Source organism: Carcharhinus amblyrhynchos, unplaced genomic scaffold (genome assembly GCF_965287045.1).
Source record: "Carcharhinus amblyrhynchos unplaced genomic scaffold, sCarAmb.v2.hapA chromosome_339, whole genome shotgun sequence".
Taxonomy (NCBI): domain Eukaryota; kingdom Metazoa; phylum Chordata; class Chondrichthyes; order Carcharhiniformes; family Carcharhinidae; genus Carcharhinus; species Carcharhinus amblyrhynchos.
Genome location: NW_027650079.1, coordinates 158,900 through 180,908, shown reverse-complemented (window position 1 = coordinate 180,908; position 22,009 = coordinate 158,900). Strand labels below are relative to the sequence as shown.

Sequence of the window (22,009 nt, the reverse complement as noted above, 5' to 3'; positions counted from 1 at the left end):
TAGTGGATTTGTGCACCTCTCATCTCATTGGGATCATGCTCTGCATCTGCCAACCAACAACACCCCTCCTCCGAATGTACAACCCATCTCTAATCTTCTCTTATCACTAGATGCTCCCTCTGCCGAGATCCGAGCCTCCAAGGCAGTCCCAGAAGAAGGTGAAGAGTTTACCCTCCGATGCATCGGTAGAGGAAACCCGGAGTGAGTACTCGAGTGTCGTGGGAGTTTTACTCTGTATCTAACCCTGTGCTGTACCTGTCCTGGGAGTGTTTGATGGGGACGGTGTAGAGGGAGATTTACTCTGTATCTAACCCCGTGCTATACCTGTCCTGGGAGTGTTTGATGGGGACGGTGTAGAGGGAGATTTACTCTGTATCTAACCCCGTGCTGTACCTGTCCTGGGAGTGTTTGATGGGGACAGTGTAGAGGGAGTTTTACTCTGTATCTAACCCCGTGATGTACCTGTCCTGGGAGTGTTTGATGGGGACAGTGTGGAGGGAGATTTACTCTGTATCTAACCCCTGCTGTACCTGTCCTGGGAGTGTTTGATGGGGACAGTGTAGAGGGAGCTTTACTCTGTATCTAACCCCGTGCTGTACCTGTCCTGGGAGTGTTTGATGGGGACAGTGTAGAGGGAGATTTACTCTGTATCTAACCCCGTGCTGTACCTGTCCTGGGAGTGTTTGATGGGGACAGTGTAGAGGGAGATTTACTCTGTATCTAACCCCTGCTGTACCTGTCCTGGGAGTGTTTGATGGGGACAGTGTAGAGGGAGCTTTACTCTGTATCTAACCCCGTGCTGTACCTGTCCTGGGAGAGTTTGATGGGGACACTGTGGAGGGAGATCTATTTTGTATTTAAGGTATGTGATGTGGTCCGTGCTGCATGTGGTGTCTTTGCAATAATTTTCCTATCTTCCAGACCGAGTGTGTTCTCCTGGAAGAAGTTCAATGGGGAGCTGTCAGATCGAGCGATTCCCAGGAGTGAAAATCTGACATTTACCCAACTGAATAAGAGTGATGATGGGATGTATCGATGCTCGGCAGCCAATATCATTGGGACTGGATACAAGAATTACTCACTCACTGTACATGGTGAGCTCCGGAGTGTGGGGGTGGGAGCAGGCAGACAGGCCTAGTCAGAAACCAGTGTCCTGGAGTGTGGGGGAGAGAGCAGGCACAGAGGCCTAGTCAGACATCAGTATCCTGGAGTGTGGGGGTGGGAGGGGGCCGAGAGGCCTAGTCAGAGACCAGTGTCCTGGAGTGTGGGGGAGAGAGCAGGCAGAGAGGCCTAGTCAGAGATCAGTGTCCTGGAGCGTGGGGGAGAGAGCAGGCAGAGAGGCCTAGTCAGAGATCAGTGTCCTGGACTGTGGGGGAGAGAGCAGGCAGAGAGGCCTAGTCAGAAAGGGCTAGTCAGAGACCGATGTCCTGGACTGTGGGGGAGAGAGCAGGCCAAGAGGCCTAGTCAGAGATCAGTGTCCTGGACTGTGGGGGAGAGAGCAGGCAGAGAGGCCTAGTCAGAGATCAGTGTCCTGGAGTGTGGGGGAGAGAGCAGGCAGAGAGGCCTAGTCAGAGAGGGCTAGTCAGAGACCGATGTCCTGGACTGTGGGGGAGAGAGCAGGCCAAGAGGCCTAGTCAGAGATCAGTGTCCTGGAGTGTGGGGGAGAGAGCAGGCAGAGAGGCCTAGTCAGAGATCAGTGTCCTGGAGTGTGGGGGAGAGAGCAGGCAGAGAGGCCTAGTCAGAGAGGGCTAGTCAGAGACCGATGTCCTGGACTGTGGGGGAGAGAGCAGGCCAAGAGGCCTAGTCAGAGATCAGTGTCCTGGAGTGTGGGGTAGAGAGCAGGCAGAGAGGCCTAGTCAGAGATCAGTGTCCTGGAGTGTGGGGGAGAGAGCAGGCAGAGAGGCCTAGTCAGAGATCAGTGTCCTGGAGTGTGGGGGAGAGAGCAGGCAGAGAGGCCTAGTCAGAGAGGGCTAGTCAGAGACCGATGTCCTGGACTGTGGGGGAGAGAGCAGGCCAAGAGGCCTAGTCAGAGATCAGTGTCCTGGACTGTGGGGGAGAGAGCAGGCAGAGAGGCCTAGTCAGAGATCAGTGTCCTGGAGTGTGGGGGAGAGAGCAGGCAGAGAGGCCTAGTCAGAGATCAGTGTCCTGGAGTGTGGGGGAGAGAGCAGGCAGAGAGGCCTAGTCAGAGATCAGTGTCCTGGAGTGTGGGGGAGAGAGCAGGCAGAGAGGCCTAGTCAGAGATCAGTGTCCTGGAGTGTGGGGGAGAGAGCAGGCAGAGAGGCCTAGTCAGAGAGGGCTACTCAGAGACCGATGTCCTGGATTGTGGGTGAGGGAGCAGGCAGAGTGGTCTAGTCAGTGACGAGTGTGTTGCAAGGTTATTGCTTTAGGGGACATCTCCTAAGACTTATCCTTCATCCAGCATGACATTTGAGATGTGAGATCCCACCCATTTGGGCTGGGCGATTGGGTGTTGGGGGGGCTGTTTGCAGAGGTGTCCCACAGATTTTGCGATTGGGGGGGTCTCCCCCTGTTTGGGTTTTAGATCTAAGTTTTCTCTTCGATATTCAACACTTTTGTAATATTTTATTCCTGCCCTTCCTTCCATCTTTCATTCAGTCTACTATCAACATGCTCCTGTTTATTCCTCAATCACCTTCTCTCTTCCTCCACCCCTTTTCTCTTCAATCTATCAATCTCTTCTTCCCTCTCTCTGCCTCATTCACTCTCTTTTTCCAGCCGTCTCTCCCACATGCTATATCCTCTTTCTCTCCTCATTCTCCCTCTTCTCTCAGTCCTCTTCTATCTCTCCTTTTCCTCATTCCCTGTAACTCTCTGCTCACTTTGTCTCCTCTGCTCCCTCTCTTTTCCTCCTCCTTCCTCTCATTTTATCTCACTCCTCTCTCATCCCACTCACTCTCTCTCATCTCTTGTCTCCTTCTCATTCCCTCTTCACCCTCTCTGTCTTTGCTTTCCATTTTCACTCTATCTCACTCTCTCCCTCTCTCTGCCTTCCTCCTTTCTCTGTCTCTCTCCCCCTCTCTGTCTCTTTCTCTCTCTCGTCCCCTCTTTCTTTCGCCCCCCCGTCTCTCCCCTTCTCTCTCTCTGTCTCTCTTTCTCTCCGTCCCCTCCCTCTCTCTTTCCTCCCTTTCTCTACCCCCCTCTCTCTCCCCTCCACCTCTGTCTCTCTCTCTCCACCTCTCTGCCTCTGTTTCTGTCTCCCTATCTGCCTCTCTCTCTCCCCCTCGCATCTCGCTCTCTCTCTCTCCCCATCCGCCCCCCACCACCTCCGGTCTCTCTCTCTCCCTCTCCCCCTCTCTGTTTTGCTCTCTCTTCCCTTCTCTGTCTCCCTCTCTCCCTGTCTCTGCCTCTCCCCCACTCTCTCTCCCACTCTGTTTCTCTCTCCCCCTCTCTCTGTCTCTCTCTCTCTCTTCCCCTCTTGTCTCTCTGTATCTCTCTCTTCCCCTCTCTGCCTCTCTCTCATCCCCTCTCTGCCTCTCCTTCTGTCCCCCCTCTCCCCCTCTCTCTCTATACCTCCTCTGAATCTCTCTCCCCCTTCTCTGTCTTTCTCCCCCTCTCTGTCTCGCTCTCTACCCCTCTCTGTCTCACTTTTTCTCTCTCTCTGTCTCTCTCTCTTCCCTTCTCTGCCTCTCTCTCTCTCCACCCCTCGTCTCTCTCTCTCTCCCCCTTTTTCCCTCTCTCTCTCTCTGTCTCTCTCTCTCTCTGTTTCTCTCTTTCTCGCTCTCTCTCTCTCAGTCTCTCTGTCTCCCTCTCTCCTCCTCTCTCCCCCTCTCTCTCTCTCCCTCTCCCTCAGGCTGTACCTGTATAAAGTTCTGACAGGAAGAAGTTTAGGGGCTGCCCCTGCCCCCCAGGGGGGGTATCTGGAACTAGGCAGAATGTCAGGCTAAAGGGCGGCCATTTTGGATCGAGTTGAGGAGACGTTCCTCACTCAGAGGCTTGTGGATCTTTGGAATTCTCTAGGCCAGAGAGCCGGGGATGCTCAGACCATGAGTATATTCAAGATGGGAATTCCGAACACTGCAGGAATCGAGGGCTGGGAAGAGTGGGTGGGGAGTTGGAGAGGAGACAGATGATTGACCACAGGCTGGTCGAGAGGGCCTGCAGGCTTGAGGCCTTCTCCTGCCTCTGGTATTCCCAAGGATGGCTCCCAAGTCCGGGCCCGGCACTATGGGAAGAACGTCGAGGCCTTGGAGAAGGTGCGGAGGGAGATTTTCGGAACAGTTTCGGGGGTGAGGACTTTCAGTCGGAGCGGAGAGACTGGGATTGTTCTCCTCAGAGCAGACAAGGTTAAGGGGGTAGGGGGGCGATTGAATTGAGGCGTTCAATATCAGGAAGTGTTTGGATGGAGTGATTGAGGAGAAAGTGTTTCCAGTGACAGGGGGATCAGGGGCATTAGCACAGTGGTTAGCACTGTCGCCTCACAGCTCTACGGTCCTGGGTTCAATTCCCAGCTCGGGTCACTGTCTGTGTGGAGTTTACACATTCTCCCCGTGTCTGCGTGGGTTTCCTCCGGGTGCTGTGGTTTCCCCCCATAGGCCAAAGATGTGTCGGTTAGATGGAGTGGCCATGCTAATTGCCCCTTAGTGTCGGGGGACTAGCTAGGGTAAATGCATGGGTTATAGGGCCTGGGTTGGATTGTGGTTGACGCAGACTCGGTTGTGGTTGATGAGACACAGATTGAAGAGAATCGGTAAAGAACCAGAGAGGAGGGTGAGGAGGAATGTTTTCACACAGCGAGTTGATCTGGAAGATTCCATAGCAACTTTCAAATGGGGGGAAATGGAGAAAGACATGAAGGGGAGAACCGGCAGGGAGATGGGGGTAGGAGTGAACTAGGCCTGGATTGTTCCACAGGAGGACAGCACAGGTTCCACCATCAACATTGTCATCGTTTTTTTTTGTTTCCATCTCCGGCTCACGTTCCTCATGTCTTTGTGTCTCCTTTTCTCCCCCCTCCCGTGCCCTGGGCTTCTGGTCGATTGCTTTGGGCCCTGTTCTCCGCAGGGCTCCCGCCTCCCGGCTTCGCTGCAGTCTCCCCGACTGCTATCGGCAATGGTATGTCCCACGTGGCTCCCCTCTCCCCACCCCCACCTGACCTGGCATCATCCCCCACCCAGCATCACCCCCCCCACCACCTTCCCCTGCTCCCCGCCCCCCTCACCCTCACCTTGCGCCTGCTGAGCTGTACAGAGACAGGATTGGTCCCCCCCGCACCCTGGGCCTGGGAGGAGGAGGAGGGCGGTCACCCGAGGCGGGGATGGGTTGGATTGGGGGAGGGGTGCGGCGGGCCCGACCAATCATTGGCTACGGAGGAATGGGCACTGGCTGCTGATTGGCTCCCTCCATCATCACCCCGCACCGTCCCCACCCCCCCCAGCACCTTTCCCACCGCTCCCCTCCCCAACCGCCAATCTCTGGTGCAATCCGATTGGACGGAGTGAAAGCAGCCAATCCAGGATGAGTGAGGCAACCCATCCGATTGGCTCCTGTTCACAAGTCACGCTTTGCAGGGAAGCTTTCTGGAGACTTGGCAAAGGGATTGTCAAACCTTGGATATCAGAGAGGATGAAGGAGAGAGTATCTAACCCTGTGCTGTACCTGTCCTGGGAGTGTTTGATGGGGACAGTGTAGAGGGAGATTTACTCTGTATCTAACCCCGTGCTGCACCTGTCCTGGGAGTGTTTGATGGGGACAGTGTAGAGGGAGATTTTCTCTGTATCTAACCCCGCGCTGTACCTGTCTTGGGAGTGCTTGATGGAGCTGTGTAGAAGGAGATTTACTCTCTATTTAACCCATGTTGTATGTATCCTGGGAGTGTTTGAAGGGAAAAATGTAGAGGGGAGATTTACTGTGTATCTAACCCTGTGCTGTACCTGTCCTGGGAGTGTTTGATGGGGACAGTGTAGAGGGAGATTTACTCTGTATCTAACCCCGTGCTGTACCTGTCCTGGGAGTGTTTGATGGGGACAGTGTAGAGGGAGCTTTACTCTGTATCTAACCCGTGCTGTACCTGTCCTGGGAGTGTTTGATGGGGACAGTATAGAGGGAGATTTACTCTGTATCTAACCCTGTGCTGTACCTGTCCTGGGAGTGTTTGATGGGGACAGTGTAGAGGGAGCTTTACTCTGTTTCTAACCCCGTGCTGGACCTGTCCTGGGAGTGTTTGATGGGGACATTGTAGAGGGAGCTTTACTCTGTATCTAACCCCGTGCTGTACCTGTCCTGGGAGTGTTTGATGGGGACATTGTAGAGGGAGCTTTACTCTATATCTAACCCCGTGCTGTACCTGTCCTGGGAGTGTTTGATGGGGACAGTATAGAGGGAGATTTACTCTGTATCTAACCCTGTGCTGTACCTGTCCTGGGAGTGTTTGATGGGGACAGTGTAGAGGGAGCTTTACTCTGTTTCTAACCCCGTGCTGGACCTGTCCTGGGAGTGTTTGATGGGGACATTGTAGAGGGAGCTTTACTCTGTATCTAACCCCGTGCTGTACCTGTCCTGGGAGTGTTTGATGGGGACATTGTAGAGGGAGCTTTACTCTATATCTAACCCCGTGCTGTACCTGTCCTGGGAGTGTTTGATGGGGACAGTGTAGAGGGAGATTTACTCTGTATCTAACCCTGTGCTGTACCTGTCCTGGGAGTGTTTGATGGGGACAGTGTAGAGGGAGATTTACTCTGTATCTAACCCCGTGCTGTATCTGTCCTGGGAGTGTTTGATGGGGACAGTGTAGAGGGAGATTTACTCTGTATCTAACCCCATGCTGTATCTGTCCTGTGAGTGTTTGATTGGGACAGTGTAGAGGGAGGATTCTCTGTACAGTAAACTGTTGTCTATGACCTGCTCTGATGACCAAGGTTTGCAGGGGGGGTGGGGGGGTGGTGGGGGGCTGGATGTTTGTAGTTTTTCAGAGTGCTGCTTGGCTCACTGGAACAGACCCCAGTTTGATACAGCTCAGCTTGTAAGTTTGAGGTGGGTTCTTTCTGAATGTGCAGATGTTGGTGCCTGTTGCTGTGTGACTGTATCCTTTTCTGTTGCCCCTCCGTTTCTCTCCCTTTCCCCTCTTCTCCCTCTCAGTTGTGTTCTTCCTCCCTCTCACTCACTGCTGTTCACTCCTTCCCTCCCTGACTATCCCGTTCTCTCCAGCTCCTGCACTGAGTGTGTGTCGGTGAGTGAGAGATACAGGGGCCCCAGTGCCACCAGTCCCACTGGTCAGTGCCTTCATGGGGCAGTTTGACAGTGGGAGGCTGAGCTGTACTCAAGTGGATCTGTTCACCATGCTGCTCGCTGATTTGGTTACTTTATAGTGGCTGCTCATGTGCTTGCATCCAATCATTGTCTGCATTTCTTGTTTGCTATTTTTCCTCCATTTTCTCACTCCTCCCTCTATTAATTCCACCCTCACCTTGACCTCCCTTCCTACCCATCCCCCCTCCCCCATATCCCCTCCCTTCCTCCCTCTTGCATCCCCCTCCCTCCCTCACTCCCCCTCCCTCCCTCTCACTCCCCCTCCCTCCCTCTCACTCCCCCCTCCCTCCCACCCATACCCCCTCCCTTTCTCCCTCACACTCCCCCTCCGCCCTTCCTGCTCCCCCCTCCCCCTCCCTCCCTCCCCCCCTCCATCCCTCTTGCTCCCCTCCATCCTGCTCTCCCTTCCCTCCCACTCCCCTTGCTTCCCTCCTGATCCCTCCTCCTTCTCCCCCTCCCACTCCCCCCTCCCTTCTGCCTTCCTTCCCCTCCCCCCTTCCCTCCCGCACCCCCTCCCCTCCCTACCTCCCGCTCCCCCTCTTCTGCTCCCCCCTCCTCTTCCCACTCCCTCCTCCCTCCCAATCCCCTCTCCACCCCTCCTGATTCTCCCTCCCTCCCTCCCTCCCTCCCGATCCCCTTCCCTCCCTTCCACTCCCCCTTCCCTCCCTTCCACTCCCCCTTCCTCCTTCCCACACCCCCTCCCTCCCTCCTCCTCCTTCCTGCCCTCCCCCTCCTTCCCGCCCCCCCTCCCTCCTTCCTACTCCCTGCCCCTCCTTCCCACTCCCACCCCCGCCCTCTTGTTCCTCCTCCCTCCCTTTACTTCCCCATCCCGTTCCCTCCCTCCCGCCCTCTCATTCCTCTCTTCCCTCCCTTCCCTCTTCCCTATTTTGAATTCATTGCATCGCCTCCATCCATCCATGGCTCGCGACCAACTCAGATTCAACCTCAAGATCAATGGATACAGGTACTAACCGCACACGGTGTACCCTCTCTTCACCTCTGCTCTCATCCTCCAATGCTCCCTCACTCTATCCCTCCAACACTCCCTCTATCTCTCCTTCAACTCTCCCTCTCTCTCCTCCAACACTTCCTCTCTCTCCCCTCCAACACTGCCCCCTCTCGCTCTCCCCCCTCTAACACTCACTCTATCCCCTCTCTCCTCTCTTGCCCAACACCCTCTCTCCCTCTCTCTCTCCCCTCCAACTCTCCCTCTCTCTGTCTCCCCTCCAACACTTTCTCTGTCCTCCCCTCTCTCTCCTTTAATGCTCTCTCTCTCTCTCCTCCAACACCTCCTTTCTCTGTCTCTCTCTCCCCCCCCACCTCCTGTCTCTCTCTCTCCCCCCACCCCCGTCTCTCTCTCGTTCTCTGTCTCTCTCACCCCTGTCTCTCTCTCTCTCTCACCCCTGTCTCTTTCTCTCTCTCCCCCCCAATCCAACATTCCCTCTCTGTCTCTCTCTTTCTCCTCCAACACTCTCTCTCTCATCCAATGGCCCCTCTCTCTCTCTCTGTCTCCATCAACACTCACACTCTCCCCTCTCTCTGTCTCTCTCTCTCTCTTTCTCTCCTCCAACACTCCCTCACTCCTCTCCTCCAATGCTTCCTCTCTTTCTCTCCTTCAACTCTCTCTCTCTCCTCCTCCACTGGTTCTCCTTTATCGAACTTCCTTGTCACCTCCTCTCTCTTTCTCTCCTCCAGTGCTCCCTCGCTTCATCTCACCTTCAACGCTCCCATTCCGCCTTCCTGTTCACCTTCACTCCTTATTCTCTGCATCTCTCCTCTCCTTCAACACTCAGTCTCCCCCTCTCTCCCTCCAAGGTCTGTTGTCCTTTTGACCTCATTCCTGTTGTCTGTCTCTATTTCTATCTCTCTCTTTTTGTCTCACTCTATCTTTCATTGTCTCTGTCCCTTCCCATAAGACCATAAGACATAGGAGCAGAATTAGGCCGCTCAGCCCATCAAATCCACTCCATCATTCAATCATGGCTGATATTTTTCTCATCCCCATTCTCCTGCCTTTTCCCCTTAACCCCTGACCCCCTTATCAATCAAGAACCTATCTATCTCTGTCTTAAAGACACTCAATGACCTGTCCTCCACAGCCTTCTGAGGCAAAGAGTTCCACAGATTCGCCTCTCCCTGACTGAAGAAATTCCTCCTCATCTCTGTTTTAAAGGATCGTCGCTTTAGCCTGAGATTGTGCCCTCTGGTTCTAGTTTTTCCCACTAGAGGAAACATCCTCTCCACATCCACTCTATCCAGGCCTCGCAGCATCCCGTAAGTTTCAATCAGATCCCCCCTTATCCTTCTAAACTCCGGTAAGTACAGACCCGGAGTCCTCAACAGTTCCTCATAGGACAAGCTCTTCATTCCAGAGGTCATTCATAGAACATAGAACATTACAGCGCAGTACAGGCCCTTCGGCCCTCGATGTTGTGCCAACCAGTGGAACCAATCTAATGACCCTCTAACCTCAACTATTCCAATGTTATCCATATGCCTATCCACTGACCATTTGAACGCCCTTAAAGTTGGCGAGTCCACAACTGCTGCAGGCAACGCATTCCACGCCCTTACTACCCTCTGAGTAAAGAACCTACCTCTGACATCCGTCCTATAATTACCACCCCTCAATTTAAAGCTATGTCCCCTCGTGTTAGCCATCACCATCCGAGGAAAAAAGCTCTCACTGTCCACCCTATTTAACCCTCTGATCATCTTGTATGCCTCAATTTGGTCACCTCGTAACCTTCTTCTCTCCAATGAAAATAACCTCAAGTCCCTCAGCCTTTCCTCATTAGACCTTCCCACCATACCAGGCAACATCCTGGTAAACCTCCTCTGCACCCTTTCCAATGCCTCCACATCTTTCTTATAATGCGACAACCAGAACTGTATGCAATACTCCAAGTGCGGCCGCACCAGAGTTTTGTACAGTTGTAACACCAAAGCCTTATACAGCCTCAGAAATACATCCCTGCTCTTGTATTCTAGCCCTCTCAACGTGAATGCTAACATTGCATTTGCCTTCCTAACTGCCGACTGCACATTAACCTTAAGCAAATCTTGAACAATGACTCCCATGTCCCTTTGTGTTTCTGATTTCCTAAGCATTTTCCCATTTAGAAAATAGTCTATGCCTCTATTCATCCTTCCAAAGTGCATAACCTCGCATTTTTTCATATTGTATTCCATCTGCCGTTTCTTTGCCCACTCTTCTAACCTGTACATATCCTTCTGCAGCCCCCGTTTCCTCAGTACCACCTCTCCCTCTACATATCTTTGTATCATCTGTAAACTTAGCAACAGTGCCTTCAGTTCCTTCCTCCAAATCGTTAATATATATTGTAAAAAGTTGTGGTCCTAGCACTGAACCTTGAGACACCATTAGCCACTGGCTGCCATCCTGAAAAAGACCCCTTTATCCCCACTCTCTGCCTTCTACCAGTCAGCCAATCCTCTATCCATGCCAGGATCTTACCCTTGACTCCATGGATACTTAACTTATTTAACAGTCTCCTATGCGGCACCTTGTCAAAGGCCTTCTGGAAATCTAAATAAATCACGTCCACTGGTTCTCCTTTATCTAACTTCCTTGTTACCTCCTCAAAGAACTCTAACAGATTTGTCAGACATGACCTCCCCTTCACAAAGCCGTGCTGAATCAATCCTACTTTATTATGCACTTCCAAGTACTCTGCGATCTCACCTTTCATAATGGACTCTAAAATCTTGCCAATGACCGAAGTCAGGCTAACTGACCGATAATTTCCCATCTGCGGCCTCCCTCCCTTTTTAAATAGTGGTGTTACATTAGCTACGTTCCAGTCGTCTGGTACCCTCCCTGCCTTCAGTGATTCCTGAAAGATCACCACCAATGCTTCCACAATTTCCTCAGATATCTCTTTTAGAACCCTAGGATGCAGTCTATCCGGTCCAGGTGATTTATCCACCTTCAGAGCTTTCAGTTTCCCCAGAATCTTCTCCTTAGTGACGGCCAATACACTCACCTGTGCCCCATGACTCTCCTGGAGCTCTGGCATCCCACTGGTGTCTTCCACTGTGAAGACTGATGAAAAGTAACTATTCAGTTCCTCTACCATTGCTTTGTTTCCTAAAATTATTTCTCTAGCCTAATTTTCCAGTGGTCCAATGGCTACTTTTGCCTCTCTCTTACCTTTTATATATTAAAAAGAGCTCTTTCTTCTTTTATATTACTAGCCAGCTTACACTCATATTTATCTTCTCCCCCATTATTGCTTTTTTAGAGGCCCTCTCTCATTTTTAAAGGTTTCCCAATCCTCTGGCTTCCCGCTAATCCTCACCACTTTGTCTGCTTTTCTTCTGCTTTTATGCTGTCTTTCACTTCCTTCATCAGCCATGGATGCCTCGTCTTCCCCTTAGCATGTTTCTTCCTGCTTGGGATGGATTTCTGTTGTGCCTCCCAAATATCTCTCAAAAAACTCTCCTTTTTTTAATCTCTCTCTTTCTCTCTCCCCATCTCTTTCTCTCTCTGTCTCGCACTCGCTGTCTCGCTCTCTCTGTCTCTCTCTGTCTTGCTCCCTCTCTGTCTCCTTCTGTCTTTCTCTCTCTCTCTCTCTCACTCTTTTTCTCTCTGTCTCTCTCTCTCTCTGTTTCTTCCTGTGTGTCTCTTGCTCTCTATGTGTCTCGCTGTCTGTGTCTCGATCTCTCTGTGTCTTACTCTCTGTCTCGCTCTCTGTCTTGCTTGCCTCTGTCTCCCTCTCTCTCTCTGTGTCTGTGTGCGTGTGTGTCTCTCACTCACTCTCTCTGTGTCCCTCGCTCTCTCTGTGTGCCTCGCTCTCTGTGTGCCTCACTGTCTCTGTCTTGTGGTCTCTCTTCCATCTCTCTCTGTGTCTCGCTCTCTCAGTGTCTTGCTTTCTGTCTCGCTCGCTCTCTCTCTTGCTCTGTGCGTCTCGCTCTCTGTGTGTCTCGCTCACTCTCTTCCTTGTGCCTCTCTCTCTGTCTCGCTCTTTCTGTCTCAATCTTTCTGTCTCTGTCTCTTTCTGTGTGCCTCTGTCTGTCTCTCTCTGTCTCGCTCTGTCTGTCTGTCTCTCTGTCTCTCTCTCTCTGTCTCTGTCTCTCTCTCTCTGTCTCTCTCTCTCTGTCTCTTTCTCTCTCTCTCTCACTCTGTGCGTGTGTGCGTGTGTCTCCCTCTCTCTCTTTCTGTGTCTCCTTCAGTGTGTCTCGCTGTCTCTGTCTCACTCTGTTTCGCTCGCTCTCTCTCTGTCTCGCTCTCTTTCTGTCTCTCTGTCTCTCTGTCTCTCTCTCTCGCTCTCTCTCTCTCTGTCTCGCTCACTCCCTCTGTCTCGCTCACTCTCTCTCTCTGTCTTGCTCTCTTTCTCTCTCGCTCGCTTTCTATGTCTCGGCCTCTCTGTCTCTGCCTCGCTCTCTTTCTCTCAGTCTCGCTCTCTCTGTCTTTCTTCCTCTGTTTCGCTCGCTCTCTCTCTCTCTCTCTGCCTTGCTCTCTTTCTCACTGTCTTTGTCTCTCTCTCTCTTCCTCTCTCTCTCCCTCTGTCTCTGTCTCTCTCTCTGCTTCTCTCTGTCTCTGTCTCTCTCAATCTGTCCCCTTTTTCTCTCTCCCTCTCTATCTCCCCCTCTGTCTCTCTCTCTCTCTCTCTCACAGTTTCTCTCTCTCGCTCTCTGTCTCTCTCTCTATTTCTCTCTCTCGCTGTCTCTCTGTGTCCCTGACTGTCTCTCTTTGTCTCTTTCTCTTTATGTCTCTCTGCCTCTGTCTCTGTCTCTCTGTTTCTTGCTCTCACTCTCTGTCTCTCTCTCTCTTTCTGTCTTTTTGTCTCTGACTCTGTCTTTCTCTCTCTGTCTCGCTCTCTTTCTCTCTATGTCTCTCTGCCTCTGTCTCTGTTTCTCTCTGTTTCTCTGTCTCCCTCTGTCTCTCTCTTTCACTCTGTCTCTCTCTATCTCTGTCTCTCTCTCTCTCCATCTCACTCTTTCTGTCTCACTCTTTCTGTCTCTCAGTCTCCGTCTCTCAGTCTCTGTTTCCCTGTTTCTCTGACTTTGTCTCTGTCTTCTCTGCCTCACTCTCTGTCCTTCTTTTTCTCTCTGTCTCGCTGTCTCTGTCTCTCTCTGTGCCTCGCTCTCTATTTGTCTTGCTCTCTCTCTCTCTGCCTCGCTCTCTCTTTCTCTCTCTGTCTCCCCCTCTGTCTCTCTCTCTCTGTTTCTCCCTCTCTGTCTCTCTCTCTGTTTTTCTCTCTCTCTCTGTGCCCCTTTTTTTCTCTCTCTCTCTGCCTCTGTCTCTGTCTCTCTCTGTTTCTCTGTTTCCCTCTGTCTATGTCTCTCTCTCTCTCTCTCTGTTTTTCTTCTCTCTGACTCTGTCTCAGTCTCTCTGCCTCTGTCTCTGTCTCTCTCTGTTTCTCTGTCTCCCTCTGTCTCTGTCTCTCTCTCTCTCTCTTTCTTCTCTCTGACTCTGTCTCAGTCTCTCTGTCTCAGTCTCTGACTCTGTCTCTGACTTTGTCTCTCTGGCCTTTCCCTCTCTGACTCTGTCTCTCTCTCCCTCAAACTCTCTCTGACTCTCGCTTTTTTTCTCTCTCTCTCTCACTCTGTGTATGTGTGTCTCTCTGTGTGTGCATTTTTCCCTGTTTCTCTGTCTGTTTCTGTGTGTGTCTCGCTCTCTCTGTATCTCGCTCCCTCTCTGTCTCGCTCATTCTGTGTCTTGCTCTCTGCCTTGCATCTCTGTCTCGCTCTCTCCCTCTGTCTTGCTCTCTCTGTCTCTCTCTCTGTCACTCTGTCACTCTGTCTCTCTCTCTCTGTCTCTCTATCTCTCTCTCTCTGTCTCTCTATCTCTCTCTCTCTGTCACTCTCACTCTCTGTGCCTGTCTATCTCTCTCTGTCTCTCTAACTCTCTCTCTGTCTCTCTCTGTCACTCTCACTCTCTGTGCCTGTCTATCTCTCTCTGTCTCTCGCTAAGTCTGTCTCTCTGTGTGCGTGTGTCTCTCTCTCTGTGTCTCTCGCTCACTGTGTCTGTGTGTATGTGTCTCTGTGTCACTTTCTGTGTGTCTTTCTGTGTCTCCCTCTCTCTGTCTTGCTCTCTCTCTCTTTCTCTCATCTCGCTCTTTATCTGTTTCTGTCTCTGTCTTCCTCACTGTCTGTCTCTCTCTCTGTCTCTCCCTCTCTCTGTCTTTGTGTCTCTCTGTGTATCTCTCTTTCTCTTTGTGTCATTCTCTCTTTCTCACTCTCTCTCCCTCTCTGTGTCTCTTTCTCTCTGTCTGTCTCTTGGCCCTCTCTCTCTGTCTCTCTCTCTGTGTCTCTCTCTCTCTCTCTGTCTCTCGGCCCTCTCTCTCTCTCTGTCTCTCTCTCTCTCTGTCACTCTCTCTCTCTCTCTCTGTTTCTCCCTCTGTCTCCCTCTCTCAGCCTCCCTGTCTCTCATCATGTCTATCTTCCAATTCAGAATATCAGTGTAAGATGGTTGTGGGAGTTAAGGGTTGACAGAACAGATGGGTGGATGGAAAAGAGAGAAAGGGATTGGGCATTCAGAGGGAAAGGCCAGAGAGAATGAGGAAGGACAAGCATAGAGAGAGAGAGATGTGAGAGAGGGAGAGAGAGATAGCGGGATGGTACAGTGAAAGAGCGAAAGAGAGTGAAAGAGAGAGTGAGAATGGATGTGGCAGAATGAGAGGGGTGAGATAGAGAGGGGGTGGTGACAGAGAGAGGCTTTGTGAGAGAAAGGGGGAATGGGGAGGGAAAGAATTGCGAGAGAGGAGCGAGAATCAGGGAGGGAAAGAGAGTGCGGGGAAATGGAGTAGAGAGAGGCAGTGAGAAAGGAGATAAAGAGTGAGAGATGGGAGGGAAGGTGGCAGGTGGTGGGAGGAAAAGAGAGGGGGAAATGCTGAGAGGAGGAATGAAGGAAAGAGGGGAATTGTGGGTCAGGGAGTGAGACGGACACAAAAGGGGAGTGAGAAGGAGGTGTTGAGGGATACAGAGTGGGCAAAATGTTAAAAAGCGATCAAGTAAAGAGAGCTGTCTGGGGGTGGAGAGAGATTGGAGATAAGAAAAGATAGAGCAAAATACAACTGATCCCAAACTTCCCACTCTCCTCTTCACTGCTGGGTTCATCCAAGATGGAGCAGGTTGGGAATGTTACTGATATCCCGATGGGTATCACACTGGTGAGTGCACAGTTAATAAGACTCAGTGCTGTGTCAGTACTGAGGGAGCGCTGCACTGTCACAGGGTCAGTACTGAGGGAGTGCTGCACTGTCACAGGGTCAGTACTGAGGAGTGCTGCACTGTCAGAGGGTCAGTACTGAGGGAGTGCTGCACTGTCAGAGGGTCAGTACTGAGGGAGTGCTGCACTGTCAGAGGGTCAGTACTGAGGGAGTGCTGCACTGTCAGAGAATCAGTACTGAGGGAGTGCTGCACTGTCAGAGGGTCAGTTCTGAGGGAGTGCTGCACTGTCAGAGGGTCAGTACTGAGGAGTGCTGCACTGTCACAGGGTCAGTACTGAGGGAGTGCTGCACTGTCACAGGGTCAGTACTGAGGGAGTGCTGCACTGTCAGAGGGTCAGTACTGAGGGAGTGCTGCACTGTCAGAGGGTCAGTACTGAGGGAGTGCTGCACTGTCAGAGGGTCAGTACTGAGGGAGTGCTGCACTGTCAGAGGGTCAGTACTGAGGGAGCGCTGCACTGTCACAGGGTCAGTACTGAGGGAGTGCTGCACTGTCAGAGGGTCAGTACTGAGGGAGTGCTGCACTGTCAGAGGGTCAGTACTGAGGGAGTGCTGCACTGTCAGAGGGTCAGTACTGAGGGAGTGCTGCACTGTCAGAGGGTCAGTTCTGAGGGAGTGCTGCACTGTCAGAGGGTCAGTACTGAGGGAGTGCTGCACTGTCAGAGGGTCAGTACTGAGGGAGTGCTGCACTGTCAGAGGGTCAGTACTGAGGGAGTGCTGCACTGTCACAGGGTCAGTACTGAGGGAATGCAGCACTGTCAGAGGGTCAGTACTGAGGGAGTGCTGCACTGTCACAGGGTCAGTACTGAGGGAGTGCTGCACTGTCACAGGGTCAGTACTGAGGGAGTGCTGCACTGTCAGAGGGTCAGTACTGAGGGAGTGCTGCACTGTCAGAGGGTCGGTACTGAGGGAGTGCTGCACTGTCAGAGGGTCGGTACTGAGAGAGTGCTGCACTGTCAGAGGGTCAGTACTGAGGGAGTGCTGCACTGTCAGAGGGTCAGTACTGAGGGAGTGCCGCACTGTCAGAGGGTCAGTACTGAGGGAGTGCCGCACTGTCAGAGGGTCAGTACTGAGGGAGTGCTGCACTGTCAGAGGGTCAGTACTGAGGAAGTGCTGCACTGTGGAATGGGAAGAAGGTGTGTGTTCTGACGCTGTGTGTTTGTGAGCAGCGTACCTTCTGCTTCACTTCTGTCTCTGTGTGTTTTCTGTGCTGTCTGACAGACCCTCTGTCCCAGCTCACACAGTCCAGCATTGACCACGCGGTGATTGGTGGGATTGTGGCTGTGATTGTCTTTGTGGCGCTGTGTCTGCTCATTATCCTGATCCGCTACCTCATCAGACACAAGGGTAAGTCTTACATTCTGTCTCCGTAACTTACCGCCCGTCCCACCTCCTCCTCCACCGTCCGTGAAGGTGTCAGCTGCTCCTGCCCCTTCCCTGGGCTGCTACATTTGAATGCCTCCAATCGAGATGGGCACAGCTCGCCCCCATACTGTGTTGTCCAGGGGAGATCCTCTCTTCATCCTCCCTGTCTTCCTTATTAGCCCGAGTCTCACTCTGAACCACGGTTTCTCTTCCAGCTCTCACACAGTGAGACCTCCCCGAGGATCTCTCTGGTGTCCTCTTTCTCTGCTCTTTCTCCCTCCGAGACACCATCTGAAAGCAGGAAGTTAGTCTCAGCATCTACCCTGACTGTAGCCAGCTCCAAATCCCCACCAGCTCCGCCCCCACTCCCCGGCTCACTCAGCAGGAGGCTAATCCCACCTCCACAGGGCTTGAGGGCAGTTTCCCTCCACTGTCACATTGGGAAGGTTGGTGCTACTGTCTAAGCCCATTCAAAACTCAGCCCCGTTACTCACCTACCCTGCCTCAAAGTCCAGCGAGGCCTCAATATCAGCATCCTCATCCTTGTTCTCAGATCCCTCCTCACATGCTCCCTATCTCAGTAACCCCCTCCAATCCCTACAACCCTCCCTATCTCCATAACCTCCTCCAGCCCCTGCAACCCTCCCGATATCAGTAACCTCCTCCACCTCTATAACCCTCGCTATCTCAGTAACCCTTCCAATCATACAACCCTCCCTATCTCAGTTACCTCCCCAATACCTTGCTCTGTAAAACCCTCCAATCCTTACAACCCTCCCTATCACTGTAACCTCCTCCAGCCACTACAACCTTCCCTTTCCCTGTAACCTCTTCCAGCCCCTACAATCCTCCCTATCTCTGGAACATCTTCTGGCCCCTACAACCTCCGCTGTCTCTGTAACCTCCTCCAGCCCTTACAACCCTCCCTATCTCTGTAACTCCTCCAGCCCCTATAACTCTCCCTATCTCTGTAACCTACTCCAGCCCCTGTACCCCTCCCTACCTCTGTAATCTCCTCCAACCCTTACAACCCTCCCTATCTCTGTAATCTCCTCCAGCCCCTACAACCCTCCCTATCTCTGTAACCTCCTCCAGCCCCTATAACTCTCCCTATCTCTGTAACCTACTCCAGCCCCTGTACCCCTCCCTACCTCTGTAATCTCCTCCAACCCTTACAACCCTCCCTATCTCTGTAATCTCCTCCAGCCCCTACAACCCTCCCTATCTCTGTAATCTCCTCCAACCCTTACAACCCTCCCTATCTCTGTAATCTCCTCCAGCCCCTACAACCCTCCCTATCTCTGTAACCTCGTCCAGCCCCTACAACCCTCCCTATCTCTGTAATCTCCTCCAGCCCCTACAACCCTCCCTATCTCTGTAATCTCCTCCAGCCCCTACAACCCTCCCTATCTCTGTAACCTACTCCAGCCCCTATACCCCTCCCTACCTCTGTAATCTCCCCCAACCCTTACAACCCTCACTGTCTCTGTAACCTCCTCCAGACCCTACAATCCTCCCTATCTCTGTAACCTACTCCAGCCCCTATACCCCTCCCTACCTCTGTAATCTCCCCCAACCCTTACAACCCTCACTGTCTCTGTAACCTCCTCCAGACCCTACAATCCTCCCTGTCTCTTCGGTGTTCACGCAGGGGGACATGAATATAGCTGAGGAGGACATTGGGTTGCAGGGGTGTAAAATAGACAGTATTACGGTTGATAAAGGGGATGTGCTGGAAATTCTTGAGGGGCTGAAAATAGATAAGTCCCCTGGTCCGGATGGGATCTACCCTAGGATTCTCTGGGAGGCTAGAGAGGTGATTGCAGAGCCTCTGGCTCAGATCTTCAGGTCGTCATTGGTCTCTGGTGTAGTCCCGGAGGATTGGAGGATAGCGAATGTTGTCCCATTGTTTAAGAAGGGGAACAGAGACTTTGCCGGGAATTATAGACCGGTGAGTCTTACTTCTGTTGTGGGCAAGGTTTTAGAAAAAATTATTAGGGATAGGATTTATAGTTATTTGGAGTGTAATGAATTGATTAGAAATAGTCAGCATGGTTTTGTAGCGGGTAGGTCGTGCCTTACTAACCTTATTGAGTTTTTTGAGAAGGTGACCAAAGAGGTGGATGGGGGCAAGGCAGTTGACGTGGTATACATGGATTTTAGTAAGGCGTTCGATAAGGTTCACCATGGTAGGCTTCTGCAGAAAATGCAGATGTATGGGATTGTGGGTAATCTAGGAAGTTGGATCAGGAATTGGCTATCAGATAGGAGACAGAGGGTGGTGGTGGATGGTAAATATTCATCATGGAGTACAGTTACGAGTGGTGTGCCTCAGGGATCTGTTTTGGGGCCACTGTTGTTTGTAATTTTTATTAATGATCTGGATGAGGGTATAGTTGGGTGGATTAGTAAATTTGCTGATGACACCAAAGTTGGAGGTGTGGTAGATTGTGAGGAAGGGTGTCATAGTCTGCAGGGAGACTTAGATAGGTTGCAGAGCTGGGCCGAGAGGTGGCGGATGGAATTTAATGCGGAGAAGTGTGAGGTAATTCACTTTGGTAGGAGCAACAGATGTGTCGAGTATAGGGCTAACGGGAGGACTTTGAATAGTGTGGATGAACAGAGGGATCTAGGTGTGTGTGTACATAGATCCCTGAAAGTTGGGAATCAAGTAGATAAGGTTGTTAAGAAGGCGTACGGTGTCTTGGCGTTTATTGGTAGGGGGATTGAATTTAGGAGTCGCAGTGTAATGTTGCAACTGTACACTACTCTAGTGCGGCCGCACTTGGAGTACTGTGTGCAGTTCTGGTCCCCGCATTACAAGAAGGATGTGGAGGCGTTGGAGAGGGTGCAGAGGAGGTTTACTAGGATGTTGCCTGGTATGGTGGGGAGGTCCTATGAGGAGAGACTGAGGGATTTAGGGTTGTTTTCGTTGGAAAGAAGGCGGCTAAGAGGGGATCTTATTGAAACATATAAGATGATTAGAGGTTTAGATAGGGTGGATAGTGATAGCCTTTTTCCTCGGATGGAGAAAGCTAGCACGAGGGGGCATGGCTTTAAATTAAGGGGGGGTAGTTATAGGACGGATGTCAGGGGTAGGTTCTTTACCCAGCGGGTGGTGAGGGATTGGAATGCCCTGCCTGCTGCAGTTGTAAATGCGTCTAGTTTGGGGGCGTTTAAGAGATCTCTGGATAGGTTTATGGACGAAAAGGGATTGGTATAGGCTAGTGGGTCATTGTTTTTGTAACTGGTCGGCGCAACATCGTGGGCCGAAGGGCCTGTTCTGCGCTGTAATGTTCTATGTTCTATGTTCTATGTTCTATGTCTCTGTAACCTCCCCCAGACCCTACAATCCTCCCTGTCTCTGTAACATCCTCCAGACCCTATAACCCTCACTGTTTCTGTAACCTCCTCCAGACCCTACAACCCTCACTGTTTCTGTAACCTCCTCCAGACCCTACAATCCTCCCTATCTCTGTAACCTCCTCCAGCCCCTACAACCTCTCTACCTAGTAACCTCTTCCAATTCCAGCCTGTCACTCATCCCTCTGAGTCCCATTGCTCCACCATTGGCCTTCATTTTCCTGGAGCTCTAGAATTCCCTCGCTACACTCTGCGCCTCACTGTTCTCCCTATGAGATCTCCTTAAACTTCTGTCCTTGACTGGGCTTCCTGTTTGGACACCTGTCCCTCATCGCTCCTCACCTTGCTCCTTGGCAGGATGTGCTGGCGGTGTGTGCCTTTGCCAGTTGGCATCCCATTCATTCAGGTTGCTATGGAAAGGCGGGGGTCGTGCGAGGAGAGAATTGTTGGGGGGGGGGTGGTTTGGGAGGAGAGGGAGGCACAGCACTAGTGCGCAAGCCCTGTTTCCATCTCTCTCTCTGTCTCCGTCTCCCAGGGACATACCTGACGCACGAGGCCAAGGGATCGGAAGAAGCCCAGGATGCGGACACGGCCATCATCAACGCTGAAGTTGGCCACTCCAGTTCCGAGGAGAAGAAGGAATATTTCATCTAGAGGCCGGAGGAGGCAGAGTGGCCTCCTGCGGAGGGACTCAGTGCTGAGGGGAGGGAACGGCCTGACGGAGTGGCAGTGATGAGGCGAGGAGTGGAGGTGGGGTGGGTGGGTGGGGGGCGTGATTGGTGTTGCGGGCCAGAGAGAATAAATAGGAAGGAAGGATGGAGAGGCACTGCCCTCCGAGGGAGCGCCACTCTGCAGGAGACGGTCCTCACTGGAGGCTGCCCCAGTTCTCAGAGCTTGCTTATCCCACCCCCATGTCTCACAGCTTGAAGATAATGTCGATTTCTCTCGGTGATGTTTAACGTTTACTCACCCTGTCACCTCCACCCCGCACCGCCCCCCCCCCCCCCCCACCCCTCCCCCATTCACTCCTCAATACATTTGTCAGGACAAGGACACAGCTTTCCCCAGGCAGCTGGGAGCGGGTGCAGGCAGGGGAGGAGAGAGGGTTGGCACAGCGAGGAAGGGTCTCAGTACCGTCCTCACTGAATGGGCCTCCCTGACGGCAGGATGGTCAGAGATGCCTCACTCTTTCCATCCCCTTCCTCCCCACCCCCACACCCAGCGAGAGTGCAGACTCCCTTTCACAGAACCACACTCCCTGCTCGCCACACGGAGGGCAAGGTGCTGATGGGATAGCAAGAGGGCAGTGACCTGTCCTGGGAGTGTTTGATGGGGACAGTGTAGAGGGTGATTTACTCTGTATCTAACCCCGTGCTGTACCTGTCCTGGGAGTGTTTGATGGGGACAGTGTAGAGGGTGATTTACTCTGTATCTAACCCCGTGCTGTACCTGTCCTGGGAGTGTTTGATGGGGACAGTGTAGAGGGTGATTTACTCTGTATCTAACCCCGTGCTGTACCTGTCCTGGGAGTGTTTGGTGGGGGACAGTGTAGAGGGAGCTTTACTCTGTATCTAACCCTGTGCTGTACCTGTCCTGGGAGTGTTTGGTGGGGGACAGTGTAGAGGGAGCTTTACTCTGTGTCTAACCCTGTGCTGTACCTGTCCTGGGAGTGTTTGATGGGGACAGTGTAGATGGAGACTTACTCTGTATCTAACCCCATGCTGTACCTGTCCTGGGAGTGTTTGATGGGGACAGTGTAGAGGGAGATTTACTCTGTATCTAACCCCATGCTGTACCTGTCCTGGGAGTGTTTGATGGGG

The 22,009-nt window shown here is 52.2% G+C and overlaps 1 protein-coding gene across 1 annotated transcript; it reads left to right on the top strand.

Annotated features, from left to right (window-relative positions):
• Window positions 1-110: 110 nt before the first annotated feature.
• LOC145339200 (cell adhesion molecule 3-like) lies at window positions 111-20,928 on the top strand (the record flags this gene model as incomplete). Its single annotated transcript, XM_080183590.1, has 6 exons — window positions 111-201; window positions 922-1,094; window positions 5,023-5,073; window positions 8,204-8,230; window positions 16,683-16,808; window positions 20,725-20,928. Coding segments are annotated over 6 exons (587 nt in total), but the record flags the coding sequence as incomplete, so codon positions are not given.
• Window positions 20,929-22,009: the final 1,081 nt, after the last annotated feature.